The sequence below is a fragment of the Sinocyclocheilus grahami genome, unplaced genomic scaffold (assembly GCF_001515645.1).
Source record: "Sinocyclocheilus grahami isolate Dianchi unplaced genomic scaffold, SAMN03320097.WGS_v1.1 scaffold526.1, whole genome shotgun sequence".
NCBI lineage: Eukaryota > Metazoa > Chordata > Actinopteri > Cypriniformes > Cyprinidae > Sinocyclocheilus > Sinocyclocheilus grahami.
Genome location: NW_015505705.1, coordinates 1,358,303 through 1,373,302, shown reverse-complemented (window position 1 = coordinate 1,373,302; position 15,000 = coordinate 1,358,303). Strand labels below are relative to the sequence as shown.

The 15,000-nt window shown below is 36.0% G+C and overlaps 4 protein-coding genes across 6 annotated transcripts in view; 2 read left to right on the top strand and 2 right to left on the bottom strand.

Moving 5' to 3' along the window:
• LOC107555194 (microtubule-associated tumor suppressor candidate 2-like) overlaps nt 1–1,090 on the top strand; it is a 32,443-nt gene extending 31,353 nt beyond the window's left edge. For both annotated transcript variants that reach the window (XM_016237915.1, XM_016237914.1), the window contains exon 14: nt 1–1,090. This exon is cut by the window's left edge and continues 91 nt beyond it. In XM_016237915.1, coding sequence (XP_016093401.1) covers nt 1–258 — 258 coding nt within the window. In that variant the 3' untranslated portion in view covers nt 259–1,090.
• A 4,450-nt stretch (nt 1,091–5,540) lies between these two features.
• Nucleotides 5,541–10,310, top strand: LOC107555149 (solute carrier family 46 member 3-like). 2 transcript variants are annotated; one of them, XM_016237848.1, is made up of 7 exons: nt 5,541–5,703; nt 5,816–6,056; nt 7,138–7,797; nt 8,267–8,513; nt 8,608–8,691; nt 8,881–9,037; nt 9,903–10,310. In XM_016237848.1, exons 2-7 carry the CDS (start codon nt 5,874–5,876, stop codon nt 10,000–10,002), a joined length of 1,431 nt encoding a protein of 476 aa, XP_016093334.1. In that variant the 5' UTR covers nt 5,541–5,703; nt 5,816–5,873; the 3' UTR covers nt 10,003–10,310. The 2 variants fall into 2 exon arrangements, with proteins under 2 accessions (XP_016093334.1, XP_016093335.1); XM_016237849.1 differs by having other exon boundaries at nt 8,948–9,037; nt 9,903–9,977.
• Nucleotides 10,311–10,456: 146 nt separating this feature from the next.
• On the bottom strand, nt 10,457–11,452 carry LOC107555139 (erythrocyte band 7 integral membrane protein-like). Its single transcript, XM_016237838.1, has 4 exons — nt 11,420–11,452; nt 11,090–11,293; nt 10,842–10,976; nt 10,457–10,722 (listed from the first exon to the last, which is right to left on the bottom strand). The coding sequence occupies exons 1-4, from the start codon at nt 11,450–11,452 to the stop codon at nt 10,543–10,545; spliced, it is 552 nt and encodes a 183-aa protein (XP_016093324.1). The 3' UTR covers nt 10,457–10,542.
• A 3,053-nt stretch (nt 11,453–14,505) lies between these two features.
• The window catches only part of LOC107555138 (proline and serine-rich protein 1-like), a 6,808-nt gene continuing 6,313 nt past the window's right edge, over nt 14,506–15,000 (bottom strand). The window contains exon 11 of the mRNA XM_016237837.1: nt 14,506–14,519. Within this exon, the coding sequence (XP_016093323.1) occupies nt 14,506–14,519 (14 nt within the window). The remainder of the gene's footprint in view (nt 14,520–15,000) is intronic.

Below are 15,000 nucleotides of genomic sequence, written 5' to 3'. Positions count from 1 at the left end.
CTCTGGCTTCTCCAGACGAGTCCCCATCTGTCGCCTTCCTCTTCTCCTATCCACAGAGCCTTCTTCCCCGGCCCTGATATCCCTCCTTATCCTTACTCTCCAGGTCCAGGGACCCCCACACACTCCTGTTCTCCTGGCCCCTGTACGCCCACTCACAAGGTGGCGTCTCCGGCACCAGGAACGCCCACTCTCAGAGGCTCACCAGCAGCACGCTCGTCCCCTGCACGGATCTCAAACGCCAACAATTTACCCAGATGAGCTGTTTTACTGAATCTCAGTTGCATCAGCCACATAGCCCGTTTTCTGTTACTGTCCATTGTGACAGCAGCGCTTCGTTTTGGTGTGCAGACCGTCAAGTTCTATTTATTAAGATTGTCAATCCCAACTGCCAGACAGCCTCTGTCACTTCCAAAAAAGTTTTTTTTTGTCAGATGATCGGACTTCATAAACGCATAGCATCAGAATGAAAGTGCTAATGATGCTAATGCTAATGCTAATGCTAATGATGTGCTGCCAACAATGCTTGGTGTGCATTGAGGCAGGACCATTTTTGTGTACAAAAATGTAGCTCGTCTTTAGATTTGACTCTAAAACATGCTGTTGGGCTCCAACACTAATGTCTGTAGTTTCTTCTGAATGACATAAGAGAACTTTATACAACAAAAAGCACTTTAGGTTTCTGCCCTACCTTCTTCCAACAGATAAATGCACCAGCATTTTTTGTGGTCTGGTTTATTTTTTTATGTGATATGTCTTCTGATTTTACAAATCTCACAAGTTTTGATTCAGAATGTTTCAAATTAGTCAAGACGTATATACAGGAGCACGGTTACGGGGAAGGGGGGGAGGTAAGGACAATTCCAAGGGTCCGACGAGGGAGAGGGGGCCCGAATTACATTTCTACCGAGGCCCGACTCTATGCTGTTCAAGGGGCCCAGAAACCATAGCGGCAGCCCTGCATATATACTGCAAAATGTCTTTTTCTTAATTATTTTTTCTTACAGTAAAAATATTCCAATATTCTTAAGATAAAGATATTATGACTTGTGTTGAGGCTATCTATATATGTATTTATTTATTTATTTTCTATCCGTCTGTCTTATCCCCATGTTTTTTATGCAGACCGAGGCTGCATTTATTTGATAAAAATAAACAATGAAACAGTACTATTATGATATATCATTACAGTTTAAAATAACTGTTTTCTATCTAACTTATTGCCATTACGGTAAAGCTGAATTTTCAGCATCATTACTTCAGGCTTCAGTGTCACATGATCATTTAGAAATCATTCTGATATGCTGATTTGGTGCACAAAATCATTTGCTATTGTTTATTTATTTTATTTGAGTTTTTTTTCCTTCATTTATTTAAAACAGAAATGTATTACATTATGGATGTCTTTACTGTCACCAATTTAATTCATCATTGTTGAATAAAACAGTTATTTTCTTTCAAAAAGAAAATCTACCCTAGCTTTTGAATTGCACAATCATAATAAAAATATTTAAAAATGTTTAGATAATTTTATCTAAACAAAATACTGATTTAGGAAATGACGTCATTGTTGAATAAAACAGTTATTTTCTTTCAAAAAGAAAATCTACCCTAGCTTTTGAATTGCACAATCATAATAAAAATATTTTAAAATGTTTAGATAATTTTATCTAAACAAAATACTGATTTAGGAAATGACTTTTTGCAGTATAAAGGCCTCTTCACATTGTCTTAACAAACTGCAATGCCTTCCACTGGTGCATGAGCAGTTACAGTATGTTTTCCTGGACCCTCCAAAAGACTAATCCAGCTAATATCAAAACCAGCTTTTTCAAACAAGTGTTTCTTCATACACAGAGCAGTTTGCTTGCTGACATGACATGACACCTTCGCTGGCACAGATTCATTGTGCCAGATTTTACCGGTTGCTTGGTTAACAAGACAAAAAAGTCTTCAGCATCAAGTCTGTTCTTCCTGTTCTTCCTAACTTATCTGACAAAAGCAAGTGCTCTAACGTCATGCATGACATAAAACAGGGAGATCAAGCAAATGTATAGGTACCGACTACAGGAAATGTTGTTGTAAATTGTAGTTGTAACTTTTATTAGTACTTTGTCATTTAATGGACATTTTGCTACTTGATGTGCATGTGATGGAAGTCTTCCATTCTTAATGTGAATCCTAGAATAGTTGTCATGTTAGCGTAGATGCTCAGACTCCTGGGGATGATAGCTTTTAGGAATAGGAATGAGTTTTTTTTATGTTTGAGGACAATATTTTACCCATAACTAATAGGACAGAACTTTCTTAATTAACTCCACCTGATGCCACACCTGTCAGAGGTGTGTTGTAGGTATGTTACAGATGTGTAAAGGTTTTATGGAGGTATAATATGGCAGTTAAATGTATGTTTGGATTTCATCTTTATTGTAATGCTGGTTAACTCTTGTATTACCTCTGTAGAGTGTAGCATAACCTAGAGAGAGAGATCTCTGTATGAGTGAACTAGAAAAGAATGTAACTGTCTTTAATTGTTGTATGGTAAAGTTCAGGGAAAATATTTTGCTCTGTCTTAAAGGCAGTTCTCAGTTTTTCAGTATAACATGATTTATTTATTTATTTATTTATTTGTAAGAAAAATAATAGCACATTGTTCTTGTAAAGTGGGTTTTGATATTTCAAAACAAAGATGCCAATTCTTTGAATTTTTTAAAATTTGGATTGGATTTTTTTTTCTTTTTTTGTGTGTTTTTACTATTGATACATCTTTCAATGGGCAACCTTTGACACTTTTGATACGAATGAGAATTTTTGTAAACTCTTCACTGATAATATTTTTTTCTAAAGTATTATCAGTTGGTGTTTGTACAGGGTATCATACACAGAAGTAATCTGCTATACAAGACCAGCAATCTACAAAAAATCCACACACACACACCGCAAGTATGTATTTGCAGATGTTTTTCTTCATTAGAGACACTGTTGTTTACTTTTACATTTTTTTAATTACTGTGAAATGTATTTTTTATTCTAATTCTAATGCATTTTTAAATTATGTAGCTTTACATTCTGAATTAATTTAATTTGCTTCTGTCACTGTGATACAAATGATTTGTCGTTGTTTATTTTTTGCTACTCTGGCAACAGATGCTAAGGAGTTTTCTGGATGTTTCCTGTCAAGCACAATACCACCCCATTAAAAGAAATTACAAAAAAATTGTTTAAAATTTTAAAAGCGCCTTTTTAAAAATAAAAACCTTTTTATTAAACAACAGCAGATCATTTTACATTAGTAATTTGTCTAAAATTCTGAATAATTTTGATTCACTACAACAATTACATAAATGTTTCAGGAATGTGCCTTCATTTGTTGTGCAAAGTAGCAAAAACGAAAAGGTTATTACATTATAGCCACCTAACAAACAGGTAATATGCTTCTAATATCTGGTTTGATACAAGAAAATCTTTTTTTTAAATATTTGTTTGCTTATTTTATTCATTAGTTTTATTTAGGGTAAAAGGTTATTACATTATAGCCACCTAACAAACAGGTAATATGCTTCTAATATCTGGTTTGATACAAGAAATTTTTTTTTTAAATATTTGTTTGCTTATTTTATTCATTAGTTTTATTTAGGGTTTTTTCAGCAATTCTCTTTTTAAATAGATTGATTTTACTAGAATTTAATTTTACATTTTATTTTTGTTTTACTTTTTTCATATTGTATATTTGTGACCCTGGACCACAAAACCAATCTTAAGTGTCAATTTTACAAAATACATAATACATAAATACTGAATAAATAAGCTTTCCATTGATGTGTGGTTTGTTAGGATAGGACAATATTTGTCTGAGTTACAACTATTTGAAAATCTAGAATCTGAGGGTGCAAAAAAAATCTAAATATTGAGAAAATCGCCTTTAAAGTTGTCCAAATGAAGTCCTTAGCAATGCATATTACTAATCAAAAATTAAGTTTTGATATATTTACGGTAGGAAATTTACCAAATATCTTCATGGAACATAATCTTTACTTAATATCCTAATGATTTTTTGGCATAAAAGAAAAATCGATCATTTTGACCCACACAATGTATTTTTGGCTATTGCTACAAATATACCCCAGCGACTTAAGACTGGTTTTGTGCTCCAGGGTAACATTTATGTTCTAAATTAATGTCTAAACAAAAAACCTCAGCAACCTCAATCTGCACCTGCTATGGTTTATAACAAAGTGCAAAATTGTTACTAATCTACATTTACTAAAAGGAGAAACTATGTTTAATTGTATACTTAAAAATCCTGTAAGAGCTCATTGTTTTTTTTTCTATGCTCCTCAAGATAACCTTCACTATGGCATTAGTCCATAGACTATGATGAATGATATGAAACAACAGAATCACGTTCTGAGAAGCACTGACTCTTTGTCCCGTGGACATCTAAACTGCTGAATGTCAACTTGCCCCTGAAAATACTGACACAGTCAATGTAAACTGGGAGTAGTGGAGTCACTTATTGTACTGAATGAAATTTGTCCATCTGTCTATTTACTAGCATTTGACTTCTATTATGTCTTTTTTTTACTGGATTTACAGTCGCTTGTAAGCTATTTATTGTGTTGTAGTGCACAGTAATCGATGCATGTTTGTCTTGGCGGATCATTCCTTCCCCGTGTATGTTTTCAACTTGTGATGGTTCACACTGTAACTGTAGCATAGAGAATATAATACTAAGGAATGGAAAGAATTTATATATAACTCATTTGTATTCACTAGGGGGGTGGGGATGAATATTAAAATATTAAAAAAGGACATGCTTTTTCGCTTATTTGTGAATAATAATTAATGTACCTGTATAAAATGGCCCCAACAACTATTATAAATATCATTACATTAGATCTGAATGAGCCCAGCTAACAAAAATATGTTCTAAGTATGCTTTGCTAACATTCACATGAAGTTATTAAATTGTTATTAATGAATGTTCTCTGAATGTTCTCATTTTTCTTGATTATGTGAACGTTAGAGAAAAGATTAATAGAATGTTGCATTACATCATTGCAAGCATTATGAGAATGTTACTTGTGAATGTTCTCGGAACCATCTGAAACTAGTAAGTAGTAGGATATATTAGACGATTGGATAAAAAACATTCCATGAACGATGTATAATGGATGTTTTAGTGCCACCATTTTGAGAACATTATTTAAGAGCAGATAACTGAATGAACATTCAAGTAACATTACTGGAAGAAAGTTTATTCAGAGAGAACCTTGTCAGAACGTTAGCCAAAGTTCTGAGAGCAGAGTGTTTGAAGAACAGAATTCTTCCGTAATTTCAATTCACTTGCTGTAGTTCTTTAAAATAAATGCCACTGCAGTGACATTCTAACATTCTAATTGTCCAAATACATTTTGCACCTCTTGTGCTTATTCCAACTCTCCTCCTTACTCGTTTCCACTTCTTCCTCCTTTCTAAACACACATACGTGTTCTGAGGGTGTGTGTTCCTTTGAGGATTTGTAGTCTTGACAAACAAACGCGAGGAGTGGAAGTCTCTGTCTTACAGGCTCTGAGGTCCCAAATGAATAATCACATTGGATAAACAGGTCTTTCTGTTCACCGTGCCCTGTGACTTTTTGAGTGGATTTGAAGAAGGAAAAAAATGCTTTAAATATGGAACGATTTCTCTTATCATAACTTGCAGGTAAGAACCGCCAAATCCATCTATGGCCGTAACCAAGAGACTTTCATTATATATTCATAATAAATGATTAGATTCCTCTCTTACTGTTTATTTTTGGTTTCCATTAGTTTAGTGACTGTTTTCTCAAGCATCTCTCCAGGTATTTTTGCCGGTGTAGAGCAGGAAGTGGGATGGGCCGTGTGCTCCTGATCGAGCCGGCAGTTGGCCTGTATGCGTTTGCCATGTTTATGATCTACCCTCTGCTGCAGCAGTATGTGTACCGTAGGCTGTGGTTTGAGCTGAGTGGCACGACCTACCCTGCTGAGAGTCTGTCTCACTGCTCAAACAACCACAGCTATGTCACCATTCACCAGGTCAGAGCCTTTAGCTGCCTCAGTCATGGCCACTTCTGACTTATTAAAATCTTCTTCTGTTTCTATATGAAGGCATTTATCACATGTCCTGTAGATCTGTGTGATGGTGTGTGACAGTTAAGTAACACAACAAATTAGCCATCTTTAACTTTGAATCTAAAACTTTAAAATGTATAAAAATGAAAAAGAATTGGATTGTTTCTGATGAATAAATAACCTATTTGGTAATTGTTCTCTGTTATGACGAAGACAGCTGCTTTTGTTTTGTTTTAATTACAAATTGATTTAATATATACCAATTGAACTGAAATTATGAATATTATTTTTAAGTTCCTAGAAAAGACACCCTAAATTAATTTCCCCTAAATTGATCATATAGGGGAAATAAAACATCTGGACATTATCTATAAAACTAAAACCATTAAAAACATTTTTGAAAAAATCTAATTAAACAAAATGCTTAGGCAACTAACTGAAATACATTTATGCTGAAGCACTAAAAATACTGGACTAAAACTGGAAAAAAGTAAAAACTAAAACTGAAATAAAAAATAAACTTAAATAGTAATATATAAAATAGAATAATAAAAAATAATGTCATTATAAAAAATTATAACAGTATAAATACTACTAAAATAACATTTTTAACATTTAAAAAATAGCAGCAAATGAAACAGCTCAGAGAAAGACATTAAAAAGTTGAAATAGAATGAGGGCGCGCAGAGACTAAACTGTTTGCTTTGTTAACTAGGTAAAGTTTACATTGATGATGTTCATGGAGAACCAGTTATATTTGCTTAAGTTGAGCTCATGTTTTGTACTTGTTTCTGTTTGTAGTCCTTGTGTGTAAAAATTATTTTTCAATTCACAAGCTCTTACTGTGGAGCTGCCTGTCATTTGATATATTTGAATTACCAGTGTCATATTTCATGTTCTCTTTCACTCTCTACTTCTCCCACGACTCAGTTAACTAAGCTTTACAGGCATAACTAAGAACTGCTAAAAAAAAAAATATCTACATTGTTTTATGTTCTGGCTGATTTTTACATCTGATCTGAAAGTTTATTTTCTCCTCTCTCAGGCAGTGCAGAAGGAGACGTCAATTTTTCTCCTCAAGAGTGAACTGTGCTTCCTTATTCCCAGTCTCATTTCAGCGTTGCTCCTGGTCTCATACAGTGACTACTGCGGGCGTAAAGTTGCCATTGTTCCTCCTCTGGTGGGTGACACTCTGTTCGCCCTCTGCTATGTTTTGGTCAGTAGATTCTCCTTCAGTCTCAATTACCTGTTAGCTGCCTCCTTCCTATCAGGCCTGATGGGAGGCCCCACCACTCTGATCGGTGGATGTTTCGCCTATGTAGCCGACCTCTGCGGAGAAGATCTGGAAGGACAGAAGACTGTCCGAATGGCTCGACTGGACATGATTTTAGGGGTTTTGACTGGCTTAGCTTCTCTGTGCACTGGATTCTACATCAAAGCAGCTGGCTTCACCTGGCCCTTCCTCACCGCGGTCTTTCTACATCTGATAAACCTCTTCTATGTGCTGGTGGTTTTGAAGGAGTCCCTGGTTCTTCCAAATCCCAGTCTGTCTTCGTCCGGTCACTCAGCTTTTGAAGCCCCTCGACTGAACCAGTCTCAAGCTCTTGCCGCCCATCTGCAGGGTGTCTACCTGCTCTTTGCAGCCTCGAAACGGAGAAGGAACATAGTGCTGTTGCTCATGCTGGCTGCTTTTGCCTTTTTCAGGGTGATTATGATTATTCTGGCATTATTCACAAGCTCCATCTGTTTGTGGTACATCAGAAGTCACAGTGAAGTGCCTCTAGTGGCACCAAACGGAAATGCAAATACAAGAAATAATGGATGCTTCCAAACTAGTTATATTGACAGGTTATATTATAAGCCTTCTTAAGTTGATACAACGGAAGTCAATTAAAAATATGAATGGATAATTACATATATAACTCACAGTGTGATTTTATGTCATAAATGTGCCTGTTTCTCATTATTGTGTCTTTATATTTCATAATGTAAATTTATAGTTCAAAAATATTTCAATATAGAAATAAAGATGAACACTTAAAAATATGTAAAATTAAGTATAATATATTATTATATAATATAGTATATTACTTTTATTTTAGTTTTAGTTTTAGTTGAAAGATGAGGAGTTAGCCCCAATTTAAGCACTAAGATGATGATTGTGTCCTTCACAGGTAGCCCTGCAGGGTGGCATGTCCATCTTTATCTTGTATGAGCTGAACACACCTCTGTGTTGGAGTGAGGTGTTTGTGGGTTATGGCTCGGCTCTGTCCACTGCCATCTATCTGGTGAGTTTCGCCGGTGTGGCGCTGCTGTCCCGCTATCTGCCTGATGCCTACATCATCCTGCTGGGGCTGATGTCTGTGGCAGCCGGCCTCATCATGGCAGCGTTTGCAAAGTCTACCCTGCTCATGTTCCTGGGTAAGACTGAGTTTGGGCATTTATGGAGATTCTAAAGGGTGGCTGGTTGGTCTATTTTCAGGTAAAACAATTGTGTATGTTTTATTCATTGCAGTGAGGTTGCCTTTGCTGCTGTCCATCATGCCAACTCCTGTCTTACGATCCATGATGTCCAAAATAGTGTCTGGATCTGAGCAAGGTAAGAATCACAGTAAAATAGAATAGAATAGAATATATAAACTTACATTTTAATTTTGTTTAAGTTTTTCGTTCATTCCCAGCAAACAAATCCAGGCGTTCCCAAAAAATAGAACATTCCCAATTCACTTGAACTCTGAATTATTGATGGCTGTAAGGTTGTTCCTTGTGGCTGTGTGTTTGTGTACAGGTGCCATGTTTGCGTGTGTAGCCTTTGTGGAGATGCTGAGTGTTGGTGTTTCATTTACAATGTTCAGCAGCATCTATGCAGCTACACTCTCCTGGTTCTCCGGGTTTAGTTTCCTGCTGGCTGCAGGCCTAACTCTCATACCAGCTGTCCTGATCTGGTAAGTAGCCCACCTCTAGGCCTATATTCCTCAACTGCAACCATTATACTTGTGAAAACATCTGGTTTTATTAAAGAAATAGTTTAGGCAAAATCGTAAATTCTGTGATTCAGTCATGTCATCCCAAATTCAGATGCTGTTGTTTTTGTCTGTAGAACATAAATGTAGAAATCTGAAGAATTAATACACAGCTCCTGCCATATAATGGCAATTCACTTAAAATGTACAAAAAGTGTTGTTTTCTATTTAAAAGAATCAGTGTCCTTTACTTCCACACTATTTTTCGTTCAAGTTGCTCCCTTTTGAAAAGTGACTGATTTATTCAAAGACTGATGAGCCAATAGCATTCGAGTAAGGACTGTGAAGGAGCATTTCATTGGTTGAACAGATTGTGTAAAAACATAGCACAATAACACACACACACACACACAAAACAAAAACAAAAAACAATTATTTTCCCCTTGAATTAGTAAAAGGGATTACTCTGTTTTTCTGTAATTTAATTACAGTTACTTCTGATGTAATTGCATTAAATACTCTTTTAGAGTAATTTAATCAACACTACTCTCTGAACAAATCAGTGAACGCTTCTTAATACTTTTGGTAATTGGGTTCAAAAGATTCTAATCACTGGGATGAATCAAATTACTTGCCACTAAAAAGACCAAAAAAGTAGTCCACATGACCTGTGCACTATATACCAAGCTTTCTGTAGTAGTAACTGAATGCAAATCAAATGTTAATTTTTAAGTGAACTAAAACTAATTAATAGTTCAATGTTGCTATTATTATTATGTTTAATTATTAAAATTTTGTCTCAGTTGAAATTTCAAATGTAACACATTGACACATACTTTCCCCTTAGTGTTATTCTTTGTCTCCGTCTGGATGTGTATGAGGAATCCATCATACTGACAGAAGAGATTATGGAAAACCACACAGAAATCTTAGAACTACCACCATAACATGGACACTGGGAGCTCATTTCCTCGAACTCTTTGGCACAATAGTGTCCTCTACTCTAGTGGAACGTTAGAAAACACTTGTGTGAACAGAGTATAAAAATCTGGAACCAAGGACTCTGATGTGTGTAGATGTTCTTGGTTCCTTTTTGGGATCAGAATGAATCGTTTTTTATGGTTAGATGAAGAACAGATGAAAGACACCATCATTCACATGGGTGAAAATGACTTTAAATGTTTTAAAAATGTAAAATCAGTTTTTATTGAAATTTATTTAACTTCATGCATACATTGTATATAAGAATATAAAATTGGCATTTGAAAGTTGTTACACATTGATATATGTTCTAAAATATGACGCATTGTATTTTTTTAAATAAATAATTTGTAAAACTTGTCACTCTTCCCTGTTATAGATAAATGACATCCCTTCAATACACACAAAAAAACTGAAATATGTTAAACATGACACATAAGAAAATCATGTAAAATTTCTAAATGAATGGCTTGCAAGCATCTGTAAACTTCGGGAATATTCAGCGATCATTTCTTCATGAAGTGGCTTATGACATCCATGGGCAGAGGGAAGATGATGGTAGAGTTCTTCTCAGCTGCGATGGTGTTGAGGGTTTGGAGGTATCGGAGCTGAAGGGCAGATGGAGACTCTGAGATCACAAGAGACGCCTCCTTCAGAGCCCTGGATGCACCCTCTGCTGCAATGACCTGTGTTATCACAAACCATTTTAGGGTGTGGCATCACAAATTGTAAATTAAATGTGGTGTAATTTTTTACCATTTAATTACATTTACATATATTAGTAATGTGTGGCAGTAATGCTCACCTTCGCTCTGGCCTCACGGGCCGCCTCCGCCTCGGCAGCCATTGCTCTCTGCAGTTGCTTTGGCAGTTTAACATCTTTAATCTCCACCCGCTCCACCTTGATTCCCCATGAATCTGTGGCCTCATCTAGAGTCATCTGCAGCAGAATTATAGGACAAACTTTCAGCTACTTGAATCGGACCTGCAATTATCTCATTGATGCACAATTAGCGACGCCATTATACCTGTCTTTTTCACTATCACACTCACCTGCATACTTTGGGAGATGCCTTCTCGGTCAGAAAGGACCTCAGACATGTTCTTGGTGCCCAGGACATTCCTCAAGGTGGTCTGGGCCAGTAGGCGGGTGGAGTAATCTGCATTTGTCACGTTTGCCACTGAGGCAACAGGGTCATTTACACGGAAGTACACAACACCATCCACAGAAACTGTCACTGAGTCTTTGGTCAAGATCTAAATACAAACAAAAATGAAAATGTGGCTACTTAGTAAATGCCATACGTAAATACTAATTGCGAGTCTTAAATGGATGAATTCATGTACGTTTTATATTAAACATTAGACTATACAAGAGTTTACAGTCTTATGCAATATAGCATAGCCTACTATCATTCTGCTCTTACTATTTTCTCATATATTTATGTGGCACAAATATAAGAGCACTATTTAATGTTATTCCGAATTCAGACTCAAACTTTTCATTCAACAACTCTTTCTCATTCAAGAAGGAAACAAGACTGTCTTTATGACTGAGTCACTGAATCATTCACGGAAAAGATTTGTTCGAAAACACTGATTGTTCAGGATCAGACACAGTGATGAAGCTGGTATGTGTTTGCAGTACACAAGCCACGGTTAAGACAGCTGACTCCACTGTGATGTGACCCCCTCTCTCCCCCCTCCCTCCCTTCCCCTCCCTCCCTCCCTCCCTCCCTCCAGTGATTTATGAAACAGTCTGGTAGGTAGATCAGTATAAAAAATGTAGTTATTTCCACTTTGCATATCAGTAAAGCATGATTATCAAAAATGTTGCTGCTAAAGTATGGGATTTTTTAGGCTAAATTGTATTTGAATAGAATTTTGATGGATTACTATTTCTAATTCTTTTATAACTATATTTACTATATAAATATTTAGTATTATCTATATCTAGTGAGGAATTTCATCCATTGCTTACATGCAGGAACTCATAGGTAGTATTGCGTAACACCAGGTAAGTGATCGAAGGGTCAAGTGGAAACTAGTAATGGCAGGAGTCTCATGATGTGGAAAAGATGAAAGTAATTATTTCACTCCCGCTATGTGACCAAAAGTATAAGCAGGGTAAATCAACGTCAAAAATACAGTAATCGATTTTATAGCGGTTCTCTGAAAAAGTTTACCAGCAAAGACCTCAATAGTTACTTTGTCAGGTTTTCTCGAACAATCAAAAAGGGGAAATCAGTAAATACAATAAAAACTTCCTTCCAACACATTATCTATGGTAAATTAACATAACTTTTCTATATATAAATACATAAACAGCAATAGCAGCCATCTAAAAACCAATTGCAATTCACTAATTTCAATAATCTTTTACAATTAATCTGGTATTATTGGAATTCCGGCAGCAAATCATTTTGAATTTGTTTTTGTTTGTCTGTAGTGACTGCTTACATTGCATCTCAATTTAGAAAGTTGCTGTGGGTTTTGTGGCCATTCTGGAAAGTCCTGAACAGGTATAGTGATATATCTTCTGCTAACCAAAAAATTCTGAATAAAGACAAACAACAAAGAAAATCTAAGAAAAGAACTTTTATTTCATGATGCTGTTAGAACATACTAGACTAAACCTACCATATTCTTTATTATATTTTAAAATATATAATGAAAACAAACGCGAGTACTGTAGACTCTGAGATCTACATTGTATACATGTCAAATTCATGGTTCTGACCTTAATATCAGCAAATTGCACAAGAGTGTAAAATATGTAACACTAAAGTCACTTAGGAGTTGCAAAGCAACTCAACTTCTTTAGAGGAGATTGCAAGGTAACCTAGGAGAAAAAAAAACAGAACATCTACAGTACAAAGATCAAACACCTAATTTACCCATTCTCAAAGGGTATTTACATGTACAGCATTTAACAGACATTTGAAGAAAAGGTCCGTTAACTCACTATCATGATACAGGGAAAAACAGTTTAGTAAAATTTAGACACCCACACTGTTCACATTTCCTCTAATGGTGTATATTTAAAATTCATTTTAGTATTCATTTTTTAAAATTATGATACTTAGAGTTAAGCCCTAATTACTTCTACAAAAAAATAAAAAATACTAAAGAACAGTATTCATTTCATTCAAATACGTATAACAAACAGCCCAGCCCTCAAAAGTCAATCAAAATTATGTTCTACTAATGCAGTGTGCTAAACCACAAGCTCGTCTTGATTTGAGACTTGTGAGTATCTTCTAAAGGAAATTATTGGAGAGTAGAGCTTCCACATTAGTTTCTGAATTTTACCCATAATTGTGTTATGACACACCCTTTTCCATGCAGAGCACCATAGTCCACAATGTTCGTCATTGTTTACGCACACTTCACACAAAATGTCACATAGTTTTCGATATGCCTGCCCTCTGTAACTCACAATGAGTTACTGCCAGCCCAGTGGTGGATGCAGGCCTGGCTGCAGAGGGAAGCTTGAGCCTGCGGCTGCAGGGTAGTTAGTGAATCCATTTGGCTGGGGAGGGTAACTGTCAAGCGCTGATGCAGAGTGAGCCTGCAATCACACACACAAAACAAACATTAACATTTGCATAGAGTAAATTCTTCTAAAAATCTTGCTAGTAATCATAATAGCAGGCATAGTAATAATATCCAGTAGCCCTTTAATGATCAAATAAAGAGCCATAGCCTCCAATCAATATATAGATACCTGCAGAAGAGCAGATTGCATGGCAGAGTTGTGAAGATCAGAGAGGGCAGCAGGAGATGCTGTCGTGGAGAAGCTGGGCATCCCTGGGGGGAAAGACAGGAACCCTGGAAAAGCTGCACCTCCAGGGGCCTGGAGACTACCAGTTAGCCTGTGTAACACATTAAGCAGCATTGCATAAGCCTATTAATAATACAATTCTAATGATTATCTTACTAACACAAATAAATTGCACTTATGTAGTTTCACAATAATTTATAAGACTAAATTCAAAGGCAACCGTGCTATCTGAAAAGCTATCACACATATGTGCTCACTACAATAATGCTTCTTGACAGCAATAATTCACATGTTCTATATGTTGCTGACAGAATTGGTATCTAAACTTCAAGTTAATCAGCCATATGACCATAAAATGTTTTTGTGGCTATGGTTTACTTTTGACAGTTATGACAGTTTTACCATATCTTCGAGAAACACATATCACTCTGATAAAATGAAGAATAGAAAATATAGACTTTGGACTTTGCAGAACATTTCAACTGGAAAGTGTTTGACATAACCAGTTCAAGAACCCAGTGACCTCCCTTGCTGACTACTGTCTACATTGGCCTTCTAAGGCAGCATCCTGAGACAGAACCTCAAAAGTTACTTTATACTCATTTGATTCCAATAGATTTTCCCATTACCATGTTGCTAAGCTTTCAGTACAATACTTAAACGGTTAGGTAATAATCAATTTAATCTAGCTTGCGCTCACTGTTGTAAACGGAATCAGTTCCGGACGGATTACGCATGAGGTCGGCTTTGCGCATGCGCCGCTCAGAAGTGACAAACGAGGAAGCGCAGGAGAGAGATCAAAACAAAACAACGGTCAGTAATTAGAAGTACAAAACGAGGATTTGTAAAGATGAATGTCAGAGGATTTCGATATAAGCCAAGAGGAGACTGGTTTTCCTTTGCTAAAGTAAGGAAACTTAGCTTGCTTTGCTCCTGTTAACAAACGTTGGTTTTCACAAACTCACTGGCTCATGCGCAACGCTTACCTCATACGTCATCAGCACGAAGCTGCTTCCGTGTACAACTGTTGGCGCAAGCTAGATTAAAGTGATTATTACGTTTTGAATATGTAAATTTTTCTTACAAAGATGCATCGATTCGGAACCATGTTAGACACTTTTTTTTATGGATGGGCACTTTTTATTTCACTTCTTTTGGACTGAAGCACTGCAACACCCGC

Coding starts and splice junctions, on each gene's coding strand:
- LOC107555149 (XM_016237848.1), top strand. CDS start 5,874: ATGGGCCGTGTGCTCCTGATCGAGCCGGCAGTTGGCCTGTATGCGTTT. Junction 6,057..7,137: donor GCTATGTCACCATTCACCAG/GTCAGAGCCTTT, acceptor CTCCTCTCTCAG/GCAGTGCAGAAGGAGACGTC. Junction 9,038..9,902: donor ATACCAGCTGTCCTGATCTG/GTAAGTAGCCCA, acceptor CTTTCCCCTTAG/TGTTATTCTTTGTCTCCGTC.
- LOC107555139 (XM_016237838.1), bottom strand. CDS start 11,452: ATGATAGTAGGCTATGCTATATTGCATAAGACT. Junction 11,294..11,419: donor ATGCTATATTGCATAAGACT/GTAAACTCTTGT, acceptor GTTTGTATTTAG/ATCTTGACCAAAGACTCAGT. Junction 10,977..11,089: donor GCATCTCCCAAAGTATGCAG/GTGAGTGTGATA, acceptor ATTCTGCTGCAG/ATGACTCTAGATGAGGCCAC.